Raw genomic sequence first — 22,361 nt, 5'->3', positions numbered from 1 at the left:
TGTACACCACTGGGAACAGTAAACTCAGAACGAGGCTCAACATCGTACGCCTGGCAGGCGGTACTGCGGTCAGGCGGAGCGAGCGCAGGCGGAGCGAGTGCAGGCGGAGGCGGAGGCGCAACCTTCTCAGCCCGACACTCACGCATCAAGACCGAAAGCTGTGCCTGCATGGACTGCAGTAGAGTCAACTTGGGGTCGGCAGACACTACGGTCTGCTGAGGCAAAGCCTTAACAGCAGAGATCTGTTGCGGCAGAACCTTACTCCTCTTGGGCGGAGTGCAGTCGACTGATGACTGCGGCGAGTCAGAGCTGAGCCAATGACTGCAGCCCGGTTGAGCACTCGCGGACTGGACTCTGCGTTTGAGTGGTCTAGAGACCTGAGTCCAGCGTTTCTTCCCTGACAATTGATCAGCGGACGAGTAAAAGACGGGCTCAATCGTCTGCAGGTGGGAGTGACGGTCTCTGGAAGACACGCCCGCAACCACCGAGGATACTTCTGTGCGCCGATCAAGGCCTGCCGAACCCTTTTGCCCTTCGACATTGCTTCTCCCCTGGGCTTGGGAGCTTGCAAGAGGTCCCGGACTGGGAGGACGACTGGCACGCACAGAAGTATCCTCACGCACCACACTGACACTGACACTAGCACTTGGCACTGCACTGACACTAGCACTCGTCACAGCACTGGCACTAATTCCACCCACTGCACTCTTGACCTTAAGTTCCTTGACTTCGGCCATAAGAGACTTATGATCACTTACCACTGACTCTACTTTATCGCCTAAGGCCTGAATAGCACGCAAAACAACAGACATATCAGGCTGAGGGCAAATAGTAGGTTCGGGGGTAGCCACTACAGGGGTAGGAAAAGGTAGGGGATCATGAGGTGAGGAAAAAAGTGAAGAGTGAGAAGAACTCCTCCTAACTCTGCCTCTCTCTAATTTAGTTGAATACTTCAAAAGACGGACAAAATCAAGTTCCGAAAGTCCGGCGCATTCCTCACATCGATTTTCTAACTGACAGGGCCTATCCCTACAGTCAGAACAAGCGGTGTGAGGATCTACCGAGGCCTTCGGAATACGCCTATTACAAGACCTACATCGCCTATGGGTGGGGGCTTGTGAAATGTCAGACATCTTGAATCCAAAGAGTTAGCCAAGTGGGGTTTCAAAATCAAGCAAAAGATCGTTAACCGTTAATCAGGACTCTATAAAAGCTATCTAAGCTAATATAAGAAGTTTTCCAGTAAAGCGACAGCCGAAATCTGAGAGAATACTTCACCAAAAGCCGTGAAAATACTCGAAGATCATAAGCGTATCCCAGAACGTCTTGCCGGAAGCACGACAGAGGAAAAATTGAGGAGGTGTCAACAAGAAGTACTATAGTACCTGGCCACAGGTGGCGCTGGTAAGTACACCCCCTTCTAGTATTGTGATAGCTGGCGTATCCCTCCATAGAATTCTGTCGGGCAACGGAGTTGACAGCTACATGATTATCGGGTAAGTTTAATATTGAAAAATCAGCAAATCAAGTATTATTTAGTCAATGATTCATACAAGCTTACTGCATTATGAATTTGCCTTCAAATCCAAAGGTTACAGAATTCAATTGAATATAAAGTACTATATATTCTAAACTGATTGACTTGCAATTCCTTTGATGAATTTATTTATGATCTTATTCTTCTTCGTTAGCCCCAGTGAGAACTTCAACATATTCATTTCTGCAACTTCAGGTTGGAAAGAAAGCAAGGGAAGCAAGAATAAGGTGGTTTGGGAACGTGAAAATAAGAGAGGAAGAGTATGTTGGGAGGAGGATACTAAGCATTGAGCCACCACGTCAAAGTAGAAGACGAAGGCCTAAGAGGAGATTTATGGATTCACGAAGAGAAGAAATAAAGGCAGTTGACATGACAGAGAAGGATTCAGTGGATAGAAGTAGATTGAGACAGATGATCCACCGTGTTGTCTCATGAATGGGAGAAGCCAAAAGAAAAAGAAGATACTGTACACTAGTAGTTATCTAAGCATCACAGTTCAACTACTGTATTCTAATATCAATAGGCTTAAGCAAGTATTAAGTTACCTTGGCTTGACATCCTGTATGGCATATGTCAGTTGATTGTAAGTGATGACATTGGCAGGATTATCCTCATCAGGGCAAAGGCTGCCTTTAGGACATGGCACTAGACGGAAGAAATCTTGAACACCAGACTTGTGACATCTGGCATCAAAGGCCTCTTTCTCAACTTCCTATAAAAAAAAAATGAGGTATTATTTATAAACAAGCTTACTTATCAATCATAGTTTACACTCGTCCATCAAGTACTTTCAAATAAAGTAAAATCCGTATTGTGAAATACTTCCCAACCATTTTTATGAAAATAAAATTAAAATGAGATTATGGAGGAATGCACTGTAATTGAAGCAAAAAAAAATTAGCAAAAAAAAACTAAAACAGGCTATTATTTCTGGTATCTGAACTTTTTTTTTATAATTAACTGTACCAAAAGACCTCCTAGGGTTGTGGTGGCCTATTGAAAACGTCCCGGACTGGGGTTCAAGTCCCACTCAAGCTTGAAAATTTCTTCTAGTGTCTGCAATTTCACCATCCTTGTGAGTTAGGGATGGGGGATTTGGGGGACCTATCTCTCTACTGCTGAGTCATCAGCAGCCATTGCCTTGCCCTCCCTGGTCCTAGCCTGGGTGGGTAGGGGGATTTTGCACTGATCATATGCATATATGGTCAGTCTCTAGGGCATTATCCTGCTAGCTAGGGCAATGTCACTGTCCCTTGCCTCTGCCATTCATGAGTGGCTTTTAAACCTTTAAACATGAGCAGGATAATACAGAGTATCTACATGACTTTGCAAAACCTCATTTCCTCAGAATCACAGGTATACATTATGCACAGTACAATATTTGGTTTCAATTAGTTAAAAATAAATCCAGGTGATGACGATGTACAGTAATAAAACTAACATACTGTACAGTATATTCTGTAGATTAGATAGGGGATTTAGTACATCTATTTTTATGTATGATTCTTTAAATTTACTTTTTCTATAACCACATCATTTACAGACTCTCTGAAGAAACCTTTGGTGTTTCCTTTTGTCAATAGTTGTTCAGTATTTTAAAGGGATACAAAGCAATACGGTACAGTTAACCAAATGTCACAATCTGTATTCACGTCAGATAAATAACAATCACAAACAATGATGAAGACAGAGTTTTTGTAAAGAAAATACCGTACTACAAATTCAGAGCACACGAGACTCCCCCTTACCTCTATCACTCATTCACAGTGTTTAATAGTTCATGGATTGCTTGATAGCTGAACTGATTATTACTGGTACTTAGAGAAACCTGTTATTGCAAGATTCTAAGGACTGATATGCTTGTTGGTTATGACTTTAGTATTCAAGAGTAATTTCTAGTAAGCTTTATGCTAATATACTGTATTAATGCATAAAGACATGATCAGATTACAAAGATATTTGAAATATCAAAAGAACAGGTCCTGTATTTCACAAATTACGGACTAGATTTCCAATTATCGGATATAAATTGGAGAACTACAGGTATTTTTAATTATTAGCATCACATTTTTACTTTTGCTTTACCATTTAAGGTTCTGCTACATATTTAGATTCTAAGTGTCTAATTGTATTGGTTTTCTAATTGCCTTTGAATTGATGTTAGGATTTTGACATTCACTTCCATCCATTGAGCTAAATTTAACCCATTAATCCTCCTACCTCAAACAATCAGAAAAATCAAGTTAACCACTTTAGATTTTCATGAAAACTCTATACCTCATAATATGAAATTATGCAAAAATTGTCATGGATATAAAAGGGATTTTGACGAAGGAAAAATCTATTTCTGGGCAAGGAACTCGTGTCGCCCAGTGAAATGATCCTCTAGCACCATTTCTAAGGCATAGATATTGCTGAATATACCAGAGAAAAAAAAAGATGCATGGAATGCCAGCTCTCACCAAGCACTGATTAATACTGCCATACAGACATAAGAGAAAAATTAAATTATTCTTGAATAATTACAAACATATATTTCTCTATTACTTTGTGTCAAATTGCAATACAGTAGTGTATGGAAATTAAGGTAATTTAATCCTCTATGTAGTGAAATAAAAAACAACAGAATTTGACTCAATGTACAGTATAGTTTAATTAATGGAAAACTTTTTCATGAAGAGAGGAAGTGAATTTGACACCATTTTATTTACTGCTACCGTACTTCAATTTTCTTATTTGCTTCTGTTTTATGCTTTCGGACCACAAAAACTAACACAAACTTATTGTTTTAATGTAAATAGTACTTGTGCTACACAAATTTAAATACATGAACAATAAACGAAGTTTGTCAAACCCTCCAAAAACTTACAACTGATTAAAGTGGAAAGGATTAATTTCAAATAGATCCTGACCTAAACTGTGATGCCAAGTCAAACTTGATTAGGGAAGGGAACTCACTGTTAACCTTGCATAAAGGGATATAACTGAACTAATCTAGGGTGTCGTGTTTTACCTGTTGGGGAGGGGGAATATATTGAAGTCACTTTGACCTGGTATTAGGCTGTACGCCTTTAATCTAATTTCTACTGCCTATGTCACAGCTTTGCATGTAGAAGTGTTTATTACTTCCATGGCTAGGCTTCCAGGCAGGCTTCTGGCTACATTTTTAGTTGCAGTACAGTATCCAGGTTTGTACCATGGCTACGTACCTTATATGGATTTAAGTTGAGCAGCCTCCTGGCTACACTCCCATAATCTGGGTAATAATTCGCTCTATATCAGCCTTAGGGAACGGTGAAAGTTGACTACAGTATATTGTATTCTGAACAATATAGTCGTTTAAATACTCTTAAAGAATACTGTATTGTGTATATGAGTTCAAGAACTGTAAGAATATTTCAAGTACTATATTGCTGCTTCTGCCATACAGGAGAGTGGGAGGTCAATTATTTTTTCTTAGAAAGTCAAGTAATACTTTTTAACCTACTGCTGAGTACTTCAAAAATCTGTACAGTACTGTACTACTAATATGTATCCTTGAACATGCTACTAATACAACAATCATAATCTGTACTCTAACATACCAAGAACTTGAGTTAAAAAAGTTGGAACTCACATAGCATGAAGCCTTAATAATTTACAGGTGGTACCTGAACATTAGTTCACTGCCCTATTTGGCAACTCCAATATGGTATTGGAACTTTATGACAGTTGTAAAAATATGATGTTTGTGTACCTTTCAGCCATGGCGTAAGAGTAAATTATGGACATGCAATTACTCAGGGGTACATATTTAACATATTTATCTAATAGCATAGGTCTAGGAGGTAGGAGGTTCATTACTTTACATGATTAAACAGTTTCCATGATTTACAGCTGCACTTGAACATCTACCACTAAATCATTACTTCAACATGGTTCTCTACACAATGCACAATATCCTTCACAAATATCAATAACTTGATTCACAACTCACAGAAGCACCCATGACTGCCATCCAAAAATGTGTGGGTTTAAAAACTATTTTGTGAAAGGCAATAAAACTTGGTAACGTATGGAATGCATGGAAAAAGGGACACGCCTGCCCATGTGACAAGTATTTTGTACTATCACTCTGAGCCTCTGCTTCTCCTCATTGTATGAACAAGATCTCACAATCCATGCAGACTGTGAAATTCACAGTTTTGTGACTCAATTAGTCTTTCATATTATTCACTTCTATTAAGTGGAACTTTAATCCTTCCTCTGTATTTTTTAATTGTTTATACTGGTACATATTGTAAAAATTAAAAAGGATAAACGAAAAAGACAGACTAGTTCTCCCCTAAGACTTTACTACCTTATAAAAAGAGAAAAAGCTATATGAAGTGAAATCAAATGTCAACAAAAGAGAGACTTTAAGACTAGAATAATTTTATCCTGACTCCCAAAAGACAGGGCAATGCAAATTAGAATTCTGTAATAAGTAAAATTAGATTTTCTCGAGACTACATACCTGCACAACAAGATGTTCACAAGATCAAAGTCTGAGAGAATATGACCACTGGGTTTCCTAGCCTCTCTTGAACCAATATTACATCTGGTAGTGAGTAGCGTATACTAGTACTGTACTATCAAACAATCACCCTGCTAGCCGAAACCAGATCCCAATCTCATTTCTGTGGTTCATGTTTATGGAAGAATTACTTACAGCATGCAAGAACCATATTGATCATGAGATACCTTAGCCTGCGTTGTCTCATTATTATTATTATTACTTGCTAAGCTACAACCCTAGTTGGAAAAGCAGGATGCTATAAGGGGCCCCAACAGGGAAAATAACCCAGTGAGGAAAGAAAACAAGGAAAAATGAAATATTTCAAGAACAGTAACAATATTAAAATAAACTTGCTTTATATTAATTCAGAAATATTTATTCAGATCAGTCACTAAATACATCTTACTTTGTGTCTAGGCTTTCAAATTTATTTCCCATATTCATTCAGAAACACAAATAAATCCCCTTTATTACACTTACATCTTTCATTTTGTTATTGGGTGTAATTAGCTTATTAACCCTTTTACCCCTAATGGACATACTGGTACGTTTCACAAAACTCATCCCTTTACCCCAATGGACGTACTGGTACGTCCTTGCAAAAAAATGCTATTCACATTTTTTTTTTGCATATTTTTGATAATTTTATGAGAAACTTCAGGCATTTTCCAAAAGAATGAGACCAACCTGACCTCTTTATGACAAAAATTAAGGCTGTTGGAGCAATTTAAAAAATATATATTGCAAAAGGAGCTTGAAAAAAAAAATGCCTGGGGTTTAAGGGTTGGAAAGTTCCAAATAGCCCGGGGGTAAAAGGGTTAACAAAAAGTGTCTCCAAGAAGAGTACCAATATAGAACTAATATCTAGTTCATGTAGAATACAGTCTAATTAGACAAATGTTAAGTTACAATGTTTCTTATTTTCAGTACAATGAGATTTTTTAGGAAGGCCTTTTCTCCTTTCCAATAGATCAATAGATAGATATTGCTTTTACCATACAGTAAAATATATGTTCAACAAGCATTTCTTTCATCTTTTTTTTCTTAATTTTCAAGTGGTTTCTATTTCTGCAAAATTATTCTGAATGCCAAACTTTGATACATACTAATCAATTTTCATGTAGTGTTCATATGCTTCACGCTTATCAATATGAACTTGTTGTGATACAGTGACCAACCCAAGGACAAAATTTATAGTCCAGCACTGTAGTTATCAATATTCTCCCAATGCAAACCAGTCCAGCCACGCATATAGCAGTTCATCTTAAGGCTCTTCATGGCCTTGGCAACTGTAGCTGTACCACTTCTGCATCTATAATTAGTCAAACCAAGTCTTTTGACATTGTGAGCTTACGTTCTTTTTATTTTTCTTTTTAACCCAATTGTGGTGAAATACAGAAAGCTATGTTGTCAAATGAATTTCAGTAATTTTTGTTTATCTCCATGATGAAAGGGACTTCACAAGAAAATAATTATCAGAACACTTGTGCCTAGTTTGATTTAAAAATGTGAATTTTATAATATCAATATTTTAAATTGTGTATATTTTATGTAAAATATTTGCTATAATCTATATACTTTATAATTAACGGTGGTACTGCACACTGCACAACTAAATGTAAGTTATAGGTTTTATTTCTCATTATAATTTAGGTATAGTATAGTGTACAATACAGTAATGTATTCTTTGCCAGTACACTGTATATGTTTTTTGAAGTTTGCAAAGTAGGCCCTGTACATAACAAAGACCATAATATTCTGTATTGTATTGCACTATTGAGACATACAGTATTAAGTTCAACTGTTTAACTATAAGGCAGAGAATTCTACCCCACTTCATGATTTTTTCTTTGTTCTCTGTTTTCTGTATCACACTTGAATTTTTTTTTTTTTGAGGAATTAAACCCTAAATAAATTTAAAGTATGACTGTATCATTGTATCATGCCACCTAGATCTTTTCATCCTTAATGTTCCCTTGACTATATGAAAATTTCAAAATTCTAGGCATCACCCAGACAGCAAATTGACTTTTGAGAAATATATCCAATCCCTTTTTCCTTCAATTACAAAAATAAATTATATTGAGAGACTTTAAAGAATTGTGAATACGTTTTCACACAATTTTTTATTGCATTTATCCTTTGAAATTTTGAATAGTTCCCAAATTTTGGTCTTTAGCCACTGACTCTCATCTAAAATTATTGGATTAAAATTGGGCAGCCAAAGAAATCATTATTTCAGTTCTTACTACAATTATATTTATCACTGGTATTATTGTGTGATGACCTTCAAGGCTAGTTGTGAATGCCACATGAAATTTTTCATAACTATCATCCTATACATTCAGATCCAACAAGACTCTAGTGCAGTAGTATATCCTACAATCTACCACTTATTCCTTCATTTAATCTTAAGTGTCTTACCTCTTATTGTGCAAGGTTCAATACCACTGAGTTTTGTAGTAGCCTTTCTCAAGCTGTGACCAAATTACATAATGATCTTCCTAATCATGAGATTAAATTATTGAAACTCACTGCCATTACATTTTTATTAAGGAGGCTCACAGAGATTCATTTCATACTGTTTTAACAACTAAGGTTGCAGTTTGGCTGATATTAATGATAATACAGTAATATTCTAGGAATAGACACTCTTTTAAGCAAGTTTTATTCAAAGTAATTGCCGTCTCAGTGACATTAATTTTGTAATGAGCTTTTCCTATTGTTCTTATCTTTTTCTCTTCATTACGATAATATGCCAGTAACTGGGAAAGGCACATATTTCGTAAGAAAGGTAATGGAGACCATATCATTCACAATTCTTCCTCTTCTTTAATATGTTATTTTCATTAGTAAAATAAATTTTTGAATATACTTACCCGATGATCATATAGCTGTCAGCTCTGCTGCCCGACAGAAAAACCTACGGGCGGAATACGCCAGCGATCGCTATACAGGTGGGGGTGTACATCAACAGCGCCATCTGTCAAGTAGGTATTCAAGTACTCGATGTCAACATAGAACCAATTTTCTCCTCTGTCCACTGGGTCTCTATTGGGGAGGAAGGGTGGGTCCTTTAATTTATGATCATCGGGTAAGTATATTCAAAAATTTATTTTACTAATGAAAATAACATTTTTCAATATTAAACTTACCCGATGATCATATAGCTGATTCACACCCAGGGGGGTGGGTAGAGACCAGCATTACATGTTGACATTATTATGAGCTAAGTATTCCGTATTTCATTTTAGCAGTTATTCAAAATAACAAACATAAAATAAATAAGTACCTGGTAAGGAAGACGACTTGAACAATTACTCTGCCTTTTTAAGTACGTCTTCCTTACTGAGCCTCGCGATCCTCATAGGATGCTGAGCGACTCCTAGGAGCTGAAGTATGAAGGGTTGCAACCCATACTAAAGGTCCTCATCAAAACCTCTAATCTAGGCGCTTCTCAAGAAATGACTTTGACCACCCGCCAAATCAAGTAGGATGCGAAAGGCTTCTTAGCCTTCCGGACAACCCAAAAATATTAATAAAACATTTCAAGAGAAAGATTAAAAAGGTTATGGAATTAGGGAATTGTAGTGGTGGAGCCCTCACCACTACTGCACTCGTTGCTACGAATGGTCCCAGAGTGTAGCAGTTCTCGTAAAGAGACTGGACATTCTTAAGATAAAAGACGCGAACACTGATTTGCTTTTCCAATAGGTTGCGTCGAATATACTTTGCAGAGATCTATTTTGTTTAAAGGCCACGGAAGTTGCGACAGCTCTAACTTCGTGTGTCCTTACCTTCAGCCAAGCTTGGTCTTCCTCATTCAGATGGGAATGAGCTTCTCGTATTAACAGTCTGATAAAATAGGATAAAGAATTCTCTGACATAGGCAAAGATGGATTCTTAACTGAACACCATAAAGCTTTAGACGGGCCTCGTAAAGGTTTTTAAAATAGAACTTAAGAGCTCTTACAGGACATAATACTCTTTCTAGTTCATTTCCAACCATACGATAAGTTTGGAATATCGAACGATATTGGTCAAGGCCGAGAAGGCAGCTCGTGTTTGGCTAGAAAACCAAGTTGTAGAACATGTAGCCGTTTCGGATGAGAATCCGATGTTCTTGCTGAAGGCATGAATCTCACTGACTCTTTTAGCTGTGGTTAAGCATATCAGGAAAAGAGTCTTAAAGGTGAGATCTTTCAGGGAGGCTGATTGAAGCGGTTCGAACCTGTCTGACATAAGGAATCTTAGAACCACGTCTAAATTCCAACCAGGTGTAACCAAACGACGCTCCTTCGTGGTCTCAAAAGACTTAAGGAGGTCTTGTAGATCTTTATTGTTGGAAAGATCTAAGCCTCTGTGACGGAAGACTGATGCCAACATGCTTCTGTAACCCTTGATAGTGGGAGCTGAAAGAGATCGTTCTTTCCTCAGATATAAGAGAAAGTCAGCTATTGAGTTACAGAGGTACTGGTCGAGGATACGGATACTGACTTGCACCAGTTTCGGAAGATTTCCCACTTCGATTGGTAGATTCTAAGAGGTGGATGTTCTCCTTGCTCTAGCAAACGCTCTGGTTGCCTCCTTCGAAAAACCTCTAGCTCTAGAGAGTCTTTCGATAGTCTGAAGGCAGTCAGACGAAGAGCGTGGAGGCCTTGGAGTACCTTCTTTACGCGTGGCTGACGTAGCAGGTCCACCCTTAGGGGAAGTGTTCTGGGAACGTCTACTAGCCATCGAAGTACCTCGGTGGGTTATTCTCTCGCGGGCCAGAGGGAAGCAACTAGCGTCAACTTTGTCCCTTCGTGAGAGGCGAACTTCTGCAGTACCTTGTTGACAATCTTGAACGGAGGGAATGCATATAGATCTAGATGTGACCAATCTAGTAGAAAGGCATCTATATGAACTACTGCTGCGTCCGGGATAGGTGAGCAAACTATTGGGAGCCTCTTGGTAATCGAGGTTGCGAAGAGATCTATGGTTGGCTGGCCCCAGGTGGCCCAAAGTCTCTTGCATACATCCTTGTGGAGGGTCCAATCTGTTGGAATTATTTGTCCCTTCCTACTGAGACAATCTGCTATGACATTCAAGTTGCCTTGGATGAACCTCGTTACTAGTGAAAAGTCGAGACCTGTTGACCAGGTGAGGAGGTCTCTTGCGAACTCGTACCATGTCAGAGAGTAGGTCCCTCCTTGCTTGGAGATGTACGTCAAAGCAGGGTGTTGTCCGTGTTCACCTCCACCACTTTGCCTTGAAGGAGAGACCTGAAGCTTTTCCAGGTCAGACGTACTGCCAGTAGCTTCTTGCAGTTGAAATGCATTGTCCTTTGACTCGAGTTCCATAATCCCGAGCATTCCCTACCGCCTAATGTCGCACCCCAGCCTACGTCCGATGCGTCCGAGAAGAGAACGTGGTTGGGAGTCTGAACAGTCAGGGGAAGACCCTTTCAAAGGTTGATAAAGTCCTTTCACCAAGTCAGACCAGACTTTATCTTTCCGGAAACCGGGATCGAGACCGCTTCTAGCGTCTTGTCCTTTTCCAGTGAAAAGCTAGATGATACAGAAGAGGACGGAGGTGTAGTCTTCCAAGTGACACAAATTGAACCACGGATGACAGTGTCCTAACCAGACTCATCCACAGCCTGACAGGGCAGCGTTCCTTCTTCAGCATCTTCTGGATGGATAGCAGGGCTGGGGGTTGATCGTCTTGTTCAGCAATGTCCTCATCAGAGGGTTCCTCATCCGAAACTGATGAGGAAACGGCAACGGAGTGGGCAACGTCTGACTCGCTGAATCCGGTCGCACTGGTGGATGCGTGACGGAGCCGGACACAATATCATGGTACTGCTGCACAGTCTGTGAACTGTCAACCATGGGGACGCGAGGAAGTACAGCGTCAACCCGAAACTGTCTAGACTGTCTGGGTTGTGCAGCCAACCCCCTACCGGGTTGCTGAGGTTGCCGCACTGCGTCACAACAAGTCACCTCTGCTGGTTGTTGAACGTCTTCCTAGTGACACACTGAACGTCCACAACCACCTCCGAGAGTCGCTTAACGTTATGTAACTGCCTGACAGTCTGAGAACTGTCAAAAAACTGAACTGTCAACCACAAAAGGTGCGTGAGGACATACAGCACTGGTGCATTAGTAGCAGACCAGAAGGCAACGTCATGTAACTGCTTGACAGTCTGTGAGCTGGCAACAACCAAAGCTGTGTGGGGAAGCCTCAACTCCTGACTGACTAGTCTGCTGCGGGCGAGTGGCGGTAACCACAGTGGGTTGCGGAGGCTGACACACCGTGTCAAAACACGGCAGCTTGTGGTAGCTCACGCACGGCAACGGAGTGCTCCGTGTGTCTGTGGGAGTCAGCATGCGTCTGGCAGGGTCGACTGCGCATGGGTGGAGGAGCTCTCACAACAAGAGTGTGGGAGCAGGCAGCCGCAGCGTCTGCTGGGCGCACAACCGTGGCAGGTTGTAGGCAAACGGGTGCATCGTCAACCTTCTCCGCAGTCGGAGTGTGGGAGCAGGCAACAACCAAAGCGGAGTGGTGGTGCGTGGTGGGGACTGCCGTGGGTTGCGGAAACTAACGCATCGCGTCAAAACACGGCAGCTTGACTCCACCTTCCCACTGCTGATGCGGTAGCTCACGCATGTCAAAGGAGGGTGCCGCACGTCGGCTAACGTCAACATGCGTCTGGCAGGGTCGACTGCGCATCGGTGGTGGAGCTCTCCGCAGCCGGAGTGTGGGAGCAGGCAGCCTCAGCGTGAGCTGGGCACACAACCATGGCAGGTTGTTGGCTAACGGGAGCAGTGTCAACCTTCTCCGCACGAAACTCCTGCATAACCGCAGCTAACTGAGTCTGCATAGAATGCAGTAAAGACCACTTAGGGTCTACAAAAGCGGCAACAGACGGAGCTACTGTCCGTTGTGACTGAGGGTCTAAAACAGCTGGTGCGGCAACAAACGGAGTTACTGCCTGTTGCGGTACCACCTTGCCTCTCTTGGGAGGTGTGCAGTCGTCGGATGACTGCAGCGAGTCCGAACTGACCCAGTGGCTACACCTGGGCCGTTGGACTTGCGCGGAAGGGACCGACTTGCACTTAAAAAGCTGCGAGATGTGGTCCATGGTTTCTTACGAGAAACCTCTTCCGCAGACGAGGAATAAATGGGCTCTCTCGTCTTTGTGTGGGTGGAGCGATCTTGGGTAGATACGCCCGAAACCACGGAGGGAAAAACGTCTGTTCGTTGATCAAGGCCTGTGGAACCCATAAGTCGTTCGACATTACTTCTCCCCTGGGCTTGGGAGCTTGTAAGAGGTCCCGGACTAGGTGAACGACTGGCACGAACAGACGAACCCTCGGACGCAACACTGTAACACTTTGCGCATATCACTTTATCACTTTGATTTTCTGTTTTGCACTTATTTCACTGAAATCGAAACTTTAACTGATTTCTACCTGAAACACGCAATCCTATCCTTCATTAAAAGGTAGTAATTGCGAAAACAGTCGTACAATGCAACAGAAAACATATACAATAAAGATAAAGAATTCAGTGGCTGGGAAAGAGACTAAACACTAGATCAAATAAACTACGTTTACAATCTCTCACCGCACATAGCCTGGGAACAAGAATAAAACCCTAGAAACGTTTTACCTTCTTCCCCTACAGCGACTAGGGAGGAGTAAAAAAAAAAAAAAAAAAAACGAGAACAACGTTACCAGCTTGAACGAAACGTTTATTCTCCTCTCTCTCCCTCCGTCTCTATCTCTCTCTCTCTCTTGATTTCGCACCTGAGAGAGGAGCCCAATTATATATCGTTAAAACATGTTATTTGCTAAAGGAAAAAACTGAAAGGTTTTCCAAATAAAGAGTTCCTTTAATTTAGAATTTAAACCATTTAAGCTAAGAAAGAATGAACGAAACGCCAGAATCAGTTTACTCTTACTGCAAAGTGAAACCGTGATACACTCTCTCTCTATCGTAACGATAGAGCGCATGTTGAACGTCCTGAACGTCAACAACTGCGTAGACTAAAAACTAAACGTTAGTTCATCTTTGAAAACAGTACGAGACTATCAAAGAAATTCTTTCATAAAACATTAAAATTTAAAAAGTATTAAATTCTTTAAAGGTTAAATACGATATAACGGGCTCAATGTTAATTAACTTCGGTTCCAAGTTAGGACCGCCTACTATCAGGAAAGGTCGCATACAAACAAACATAAAAATTTATTGTTATATGTTTATAATAAATGGAAAGTTAATCGAAGAGGCCTATAAAGGCGGAGAGATATAAAATATATAGATCTATAACGTGTTAAGCAAAATTACCAAAAACCTAAACACACTTCCGTCTAAGGGAAGGGTCGGCCATTTAAAAGTGAAAGAGAGTCCATACTCTCTTCGTCACCATAATTAAATCTATCCAAAACGAGTTCAAGTTTTGAAATGAAGATAAAACCCCTGCATAGCGAAAGCTCAAAACTGGAATAGTGTACTTCACCAAATCGTTGTGAAAACAAATCCAGTTAGTAACAGCGTATTTAGTAGGTCTTGCCAGTGGCACGACAGAGAGAAAATTGGTTCTATGTTGACATCGAGTACTTGAGTACCTACTTGACAGATGGCGCTGTTGATGTACACCCCCACCTGTATAGCGATCGCTGGCGTATTCCGCCAGTAGGTTTTTCTGTCGGGCAGCAGAGCTGACAGCTATATGATCATCGGGTAAGTTTAATATTGAAAAATAACAGTATATTTTTTAAAAAAGTACAGAAATAAGTACAAAATATGCCTATGCCATAAATCACTTTTACAATAGTTGTGTGCACCAAGTAATGTTCACTTTATGTACAAACAATTCAAACACCATAGAATTAGGTACAACAAATCCTTCAACTCATCCGGTTTTGAGCAGGGAGAAGGTCTTCTGCTCATTTTTAAGAGTAAACTAACACAGGATGTATTTGTAGGAGCTTATATACAGTCTTGCTTTTGACATTTTATCCTTATTGGTCATGGACCGCCCAAGAGCGGAGACAATAATGCCTGGGTGGTAGTTTCCTCTGGCTGGTCAGAGTGCTTGGAGGGATTAGGGTATCAGATTTTGGTGCTAGATAATCCACATTTCAGCCTCCGGGGCTGTCAGAGCTGTTACAGTCGTGATTGCCTGAACTACTGTTGGTGATAGACCTTATACACGTTGGCAATAAGGTCCCTTTTTGCATGGTGTCAAGGTCAGGTCTTTCTTGCTGTATGAAAAGCACTTCCAATATCCTAAGGTGCCTGTTGTCAGGGGCACAGCCAATGATGTTAACATTCTTTACCATATGCTCCCTTGTGATATTTGTAGTTATACATTTGGAGGCAATGCATTTTTATTGCACCCTGTTGCATGTGTGGCAAGATAATCTTTTAGATAGACGTGTTGTCGTCATCCTGATGTAGGTACCAGGACATCCCTGGATGGGGTATTTATATCGGTATATCATGTTGGTCTTCTTTAAGTCCTCGTGCATGGCAGAGGCAGGGTAGTTTTTATGATTATGTCTCTTGTTTTTGCCCATTGGTAATTAAATTAATAAGTTGATTTCAGTATCCTCTGCTGTGGCAAAACGTTTTTTATCTGATCTCGCCTGGTCTTTTCATCATCTAGATAGTTTTGAGTTCATCAGGCATTTATAGTAAAGGTTTATTTTCATTGAGGTATTGGCATTATCAGAGTGCTTTTTCCTGTATCATTGTTTCATTTAGTTCTTAATCTGCCGCTTTTTCCTGTATCATTGTTTCGTTTAGTTCTTAATCTGCCATTATTTACTAGAACTTTAGTAATTCTGTCCAGTTCTTCATGGGTGCCTTTCCACGAAGAATAGTGAGAAATGGCTCTCCAAACAAAAGCCCCATTGGTGGCAGTTTTGTACCTACTAGGGCACTTGCTGTCACTATTCAGACACAGGCAAAGGTTTGTTGGTTTCACATACACGGAGGTGTTGAAGCCGGTGTTGGTTGTCCCTACAAGGACGTCAAGGAAGGGCAGAGTTCCTTGGAGGCAGTGTTCAAGGGTGAAGAGATACTATGCTTAGTCCTCAATTGCTACATTACTACACAACTAAACCAAGACCGACTGACAAGGGAATGGAAATCAAGCTCCTCCTCGACACCATCCAAGAAAATAAAAGTAGAGGCACCCTATGGATGACTGATGCCCTTCAACCTCTACTCTTGGCTGAAATTAGATCATCAAACAAACAAACCTCACCCGCTAACAGTTTTGGAAAGAACATTTCCATATTGTCAGCTGCCTCAATCCCTCAAAATGATTGACAAAGCTTGGGAAGGGGTCGCAAACAGAACCTCAATTATGCGTGGAGGAAACTGTCACCTGAATGTATTTCCGAACCCAATTTCAAGAGATTTTAACTGATTGAGGAGGTAGTTGATGATGAAAGTGGGTTGGAGGTAGACAAGAACAACATTAACGATCTAATAGATGAGCATAGCAAGCAGCTGATGACCGAGGAGCTGGTATAGTCGCACATGGAGCATTAAGAGATTGCAGAGGGGATTCATTTGAGAAGGAGGAGGGACACAGTGATAAGCCTCTCGCTTCGAGTGAAATAAGGGAGATGCTGAAAATGTGAGAAATACTGCAATGTTTGTAGAAATACATCACTCATATAAGGCTTTGGCAGTACTAGGCCTTTTGGCCTTTTTCTCTGCATGACTAAAGGGGTTGGGGCATAATTACTTGTGTATAGATCAACTAAAATGTCAATATCATTTCACTGCTTACTTTTGGGAGACTGATAGTGGGTTATTGCATATTTGTAATTTGCATTTGTTTTTGGGCAACTATTGCTTTTTTATGACAATCATTAGCTGATTTTTTTTAACTAAAATTTCATACATAAGCTCCTAGATTGTTGTTTTACAAGAAACGCCCCCCCCCCCCCTCTGCTTCAGTTCCAGTATGACTACCATCGCAAGAAGACTTCTCCAAGTAGTGTAACCTACAGTAATTTCATCTATTTTAGTAATTGATTATGTTTAAAGCACTCCTCATACAATACACTGTGGCTACTGTTAGCCATATAAAAGTAAAAAATATTTCCAAAATAGTGAACCACATGATTGTACTGTATGTAGCATATCCATATACCACTTGACAAAATTGAGATATATTGAGATAGTTTATTTGCAAGCAATGCTAGAGCAAAAACAAGTTGAAGGACATGATATGAATTACTGTACTCAATAAGTAATTAGGATACGCTATTTCACGCCACTCGCATCAATTACCTTAGATGTTAGGATGCCAAAAAACTCTTAATCAATCAATCAAATGCATGAAACATGTATTTTTCCAACTGGATATCTTGTGTTTATTAAGCATTTCGGATCATTAATACTGCTGCAAATCACTACTTCTAGTACTTTCCCCAAACTCATGAACGGATGGTTTCCCCCAATATTCATGGTCAGAAAGATAAGGTACTTAGTAGGATAAATACGTGATTCATGTATTTTCCTAAAATTAAAGTTACAGTATAGATTTATTTGCAATATTTAACATTAAAGGTTACTGCTGTCGAGTAAGATCCAGAGTCTTTTTCATATAGGTCAGATTTGTTTTTATGTTTTTAACTTGGCATTGCCCTCCCTCCAACAAAAGTTTATGATTATCCTCTAGACCCCAATTAGGGTAAATATTAACCTATGCACCATCATGAGTAAACATAAAAACATCCCGTACCTCCTCTCCTAACCTAGGATAGTGTCATACCTCTTTGGGTAGGTTGTCTCCCCAACTTACTTAAACTGACCTACAACACTGTGTTGTTATTTATCAAAAATTGTTGTAGCTCTAAATGGTGCATGGGTAAGTAAGTACCCCGGGGTGTATGTATGATAGCGGCCACTGGTATGTATTATGTTTAACTTACAATACGGCAGTGTAAGGGGGGTCGCAGGGAGCGCCAGCCCGCGTTAGGTAAGTAGGTAAGGTTAGGTTAGGGGGAAAGTTTAGGTTAGGGGGGAAAGTTTAGGTTAGTTGATATCCATTTGTAATGAATGTGTTAGGAACTGGCCGGTGATATACAAAGGCTCCAGTACCCCCAATTATTGTTAAATACTGTCGGAAAAACCATATTAAACCAGTTTATTTTTTTTTCTTGGGATGTGTGTAGGATGGCGGACAACTGCATGTATGATAGCGGCCGCCTTATTTTCAACTTTATCGGAAACTTGTATAGAATATTAACTGTTCAGAATGTTATAAATATCCAGGGTAAGTACTTACTATACCGATATACAAAGATTTTGAAAACCATCTAATTCGACGTGAAATTTATAAGTCGAACGAGCTCTGTACCTTGCCACGCAGTTTCTCGCTCCCATAGTTCCTAGAATTCCCTATAGATGACGTTCTGATCGAATCAACAGCGCCATAGCGGCGGAATTCTGAATTATTAATCGGCCGCGGCAATTTGAAACGACCCAATGGGACCCCACTTGACCTGGGGATTAACTTTTTCACCCAATCATAACTCATTTTTTCTAAAATTCAAATACGGAAACGGGAGCACCCATCGAGGGTCGGAAATGCTCATTCTTTACCAACGTGGCGCGATGGCAACTAACCAGTGTGTAGATACTTGTGAATCTTTTTTCAATTCAGTCAATCCTAGTATGTTGAGGATTATGAACTTTACAACAAGTGCTGAGTTTTCAAAATATTTATATAAAATGGGACTTTTAGGCGACTTTTCCGGCATTTGTGCAAAATGTCATATCGGTGAAATGCGCTACAAGTATGATGGAAAATCGGCGAATAGTGGAAAATCTAAGTTTTTTTGGCGTTGTTCATATAGTTATTGCCGAAAGAAGATCGCCCCTAACCACGGTAGCTTTTTTTCACGATCAAAGCTACCGTACGAAGATGTGTTCGTTATATTAGCAAGTTTTATTTATGGTTTTTCTCAGAACCAGATTCTCCCTATGTACAAAAAGTTTGCCTCTCACACACTAGTTGATTGGTACAACTTCTGTCGCGACGTGTGTGCGGAATAAGTGTGGGGCGCCGTTGTAGAGGTTACGAATAAACCCTCAAGCTGAACAGGAAATAATGTAAGTACAACCTTCTCCGTTTCTGGTTTGTGTGATCGCGGCCACATGTATGCATGATGTCGGCCGATTAAGAATAGGCAAGTGTAAGGGGGGTCGCAGGGGGGCGTTAGCCCCCCCGTTTAGGTGTTTAAGAATAATTATACGGCTATGTACGGGGGGTCGCAGGGGGGCGTTAGCCCCCCCGTTAAGGAGAGACACGAGTTGTAGGTAAGGTTAGGTGGGCACATTCAGGTTAGGCAGTGTTCTATTCTAGAGTTTTGGCAGAACATTCTGTTGTAGAACAACGGCCACGTCTTACGAAGGGTTAGAAAACGGGAAGAAATTCCCGTTTTCTATGTCCGCGGGAGGACCTGGCCGCTGATCTACAAAGGCTCCTTTTTCTTTTAGTGGGGAGGTATCTTGCAAGTCTTTAGCAGTCTGGAGTAAGTTGTGCTATGGCATTGCCTAACTTATTAACCTATCGTAGGTTAGTTAAGGTTAGTATCAATCCTATCATGGAAAAGCAGACATAAATAGTTAACATACCAACCATACTAAGCTACTCAGTTCTTTTAAATATCTTAACTAGACTTAGCTTTCCACTTAGGTTAGTAGGAAACTTCCGTCCAAGGTTACTTGCCTGGAACATCAGCTTGCATGCAAGGTCAGGGTCAGTCTCGGCCTTGGTTCTGTTCCTATAATAATCGACGAAGAACTGCCTTGGTAATAACGCCAAGGTGCCATGGGCGGTGTTGGTGATGTTATTCACCGAAGAGGTAATATTCCCGAAAATGAATCCTCTGGTCTCTCTCCTCTGCAGAGGGTTTGTTTTCTGAACGCCAAACTTGGCTAGAAATCGGAAAAAATCTGTCTCCGTGTCCCACTCCCCACTAACATGTAACCCGTGTGAATTTTTAATTGATAATAACACCAAGGAGAGAATTAATATCTTGTAATTATCCATTTTGGCAAGAGACATGGTGAATCACTGTTTGCAACCACAAACGGGATACCCCAACTACACACCACCGCTTCCTGTCTGACACTAGTCCTCCATCTTTGATATTGTACTGAGTTACTAAACTACAGTACCTTACAGCTGTTTCTGTCCATTACGTCTATCAAATGGCTACTTATTAATATCCCATCACTAGTATCTTGATGATTTTGCAGATTTTATGGAGTGACACGATGGTAGTGAAATATGGTTTACAAGTCGTAACCTCCGATAAGATAAATTTGATAATTATCATATCTGGCAACTTTGGTATGATAATAAAACCAAAATAACTTCGATTCCCTTCACTCGTATAGAAAAATATTAGTAAAAGTACCCCTAAATTATACATATTTTGGCTTTGCTTTGTAAATTATATTCACTTTTCGTATTATTCGTAGCATTGGTGTGATCTGTACCACTGATAGTATTGATATACAAAAAATGAATGTCTTAAGTCAAAACCAAGTTAGTAAAGCGATTCGGACACCTTGAAAACACAAGGACAGATAATTTCTATATGATGTTTCTCTATCGTATACTATTATTGTGCTTGTCATTCATTGGTATGTCGTAATCTTTTATTTTTTTTCCATAGTTGGATTTTATTAGAAAATTATCTTGGATATCTTTATTTTATATCAAACCACATTTAAAGATACTTTTCCATTTGGAAACTGCATTCCAGAGTGATTGATTGACAGTGATGCAATTGCAATTGTCGATAACTATCACTATAATACTGTCAACAAAAATCATATGGCCAATTCAATACATTTTAAATGTGTTTCATCTTCAGTCCTCGATTATTTGCATGTATATTGTTTAACCAAATTTAGGAATGACCAATGATCCCTATTGAGATAATGAAAACATGAATTTCTTACATTTCTCGCTTCACAGTGAAAGCTGGAAATTGCTTATTCATTTAATTCTAAGCATTATAGCAGTGTTTGTTTTTCTATCGTTGTTGTCATCGTTATTGTTGTTGTTATTGTTCTTCTTCTTCTTTCATAGAGAGAGAGAGAGAGAGAGAGAGAGAGAGAGAGAGAGAGAGAGAGAGAGAGAGAGAGAGAGAGAGAGAGAGAGATTTTGAAATATACTAAGGAACAAAGGACTGCTACCACCTTGAAGTAGGCATGTGCTATTTTTATACGAAGTTGGCACACTGAAACGGTGATCTTAAAAACTTCATTGCGTCATGTAACTCAAAACAGAATGGCTTTGGGCGCCACCAATTACCGAGTGATTTTAAAATAGCCAACGGTGATTTTCGTATCGCAAGGGAAATGAGAAACGTATAACGAAAGTCGCATTACTGTAATATTAGTAGAGGATGCGTGCCCTCCCAAGCGCAAGAATTTGTACCCGCAGACCATGCCAGAAATAACAACTAGGTCTACGTCAGAAGGAAAATAAATCACGTTGCAAGTCCTATTGTTGTGTACGGAAATAAGTAATGTTGGTTATGAGTTATGGAAACTGAAATATTGTAGAGTATTTGTTTCTTACATTTGCGGATGCAGTTAGTTACTTGATTATTATTTACACTTACTGCAGTGAATTAGAACAAATGAAATTTGTTTCTTTCAAATAAAATCGCATAGGCTTCTACGCAATCATGTTACTATTTACCATAAAGGGAATTAAGCCATGTGTATTTGATAGCAAAAGCAATATCGGCGTTAATACCAGCAATGGAAATTATTATTATTATTATTATTATTATTATTATTATTATTATTATTATTATTATTATTCTACAACCCTACTTGGGAAAGCTGGATGCAAAAGCCCAGGGGCCCCAACAAGGAAAATACCCCAGTGAGGAAAGGAAACAAGAAAAATAGAATATTTTAAGAACAGTAACATTAAAATAAAAATTTCTTATATAAACTATAAAAACTTTAACAAAACATTAGGAAGGTAAATTAGATAGAACAGTGGGCACAAGTGCATCCTCAAGCAAGAGAACTCTAACCCAAGACAGTGGAAGACCATGGTACAGAAGTTATGGCACTACCCAAGACTAGAGAACAATGGTTTGATTTTGGAGTGTCCTTCTCCTAGAAGAGCTGCTTACCATTGCTAAAGAGTATCTTCTACCCTTACCAAGAGGAAATTAACCACTGAACAATTACAGTGTAGAAGTTAACCCTTTGGGTGAAGAAGAATTGTTGGTA

General features: G+C 39.8%; 1 protein-coding gene across 2 annotated transcripts in view; it reads right to left on the bottom strand.

The window, feature by feature from the left end:
• LOC137617350 (transmembrane protein 145-like) overlaps window positions 1-20,415 on the bottom strand; it is a 52,613-nt gene extending 32,198 nt beyond the window's left edge. For both annotated transcript variants that reach the window (XR_011039629.1, XM_068347373.1), the window contains exons 1-2: window positions 19,818-20,415; window positions 2,083-2,245 (exon numbers count right to left, since the gene is read on the bottom strand). Coding sequence is in view for 1 of the 2 variants with exons in the window: in XM_068347373.1 (XP_068203474.1) it covers window positions 2,083-2,245; window positions 19,818-20,160 (506 nt within the window). In the remaining variant the exon portion in view is untranslated. The remainder of the gene's footprint in view (window positions 1-2,082; window positions 2,246-19,817) is intronic.
• Window positions 20,416-22,361: the final 1,946 nt, after the last annotated feature.

Source organism: Palaemon carinicauda, chromosome 23 (assembly GCF_036898095.1).
Source record: "Palaemon carinicauda isolate YSFRI2023 chromosome 23, ASM3689809v2, whole genome shotgun sequence".
Classification (NCBI taxonomy): Eukaryota; Metazoa; Arthropoda; class Malacostraca; order Decapoda; family Palaemonidae; genus Palaemon; species Palaemon carinicauda.
Note: the sequence above shows the minus strand (reverse complement) of the source record. Positions and strands in the feature narration are given on the sequence as shown.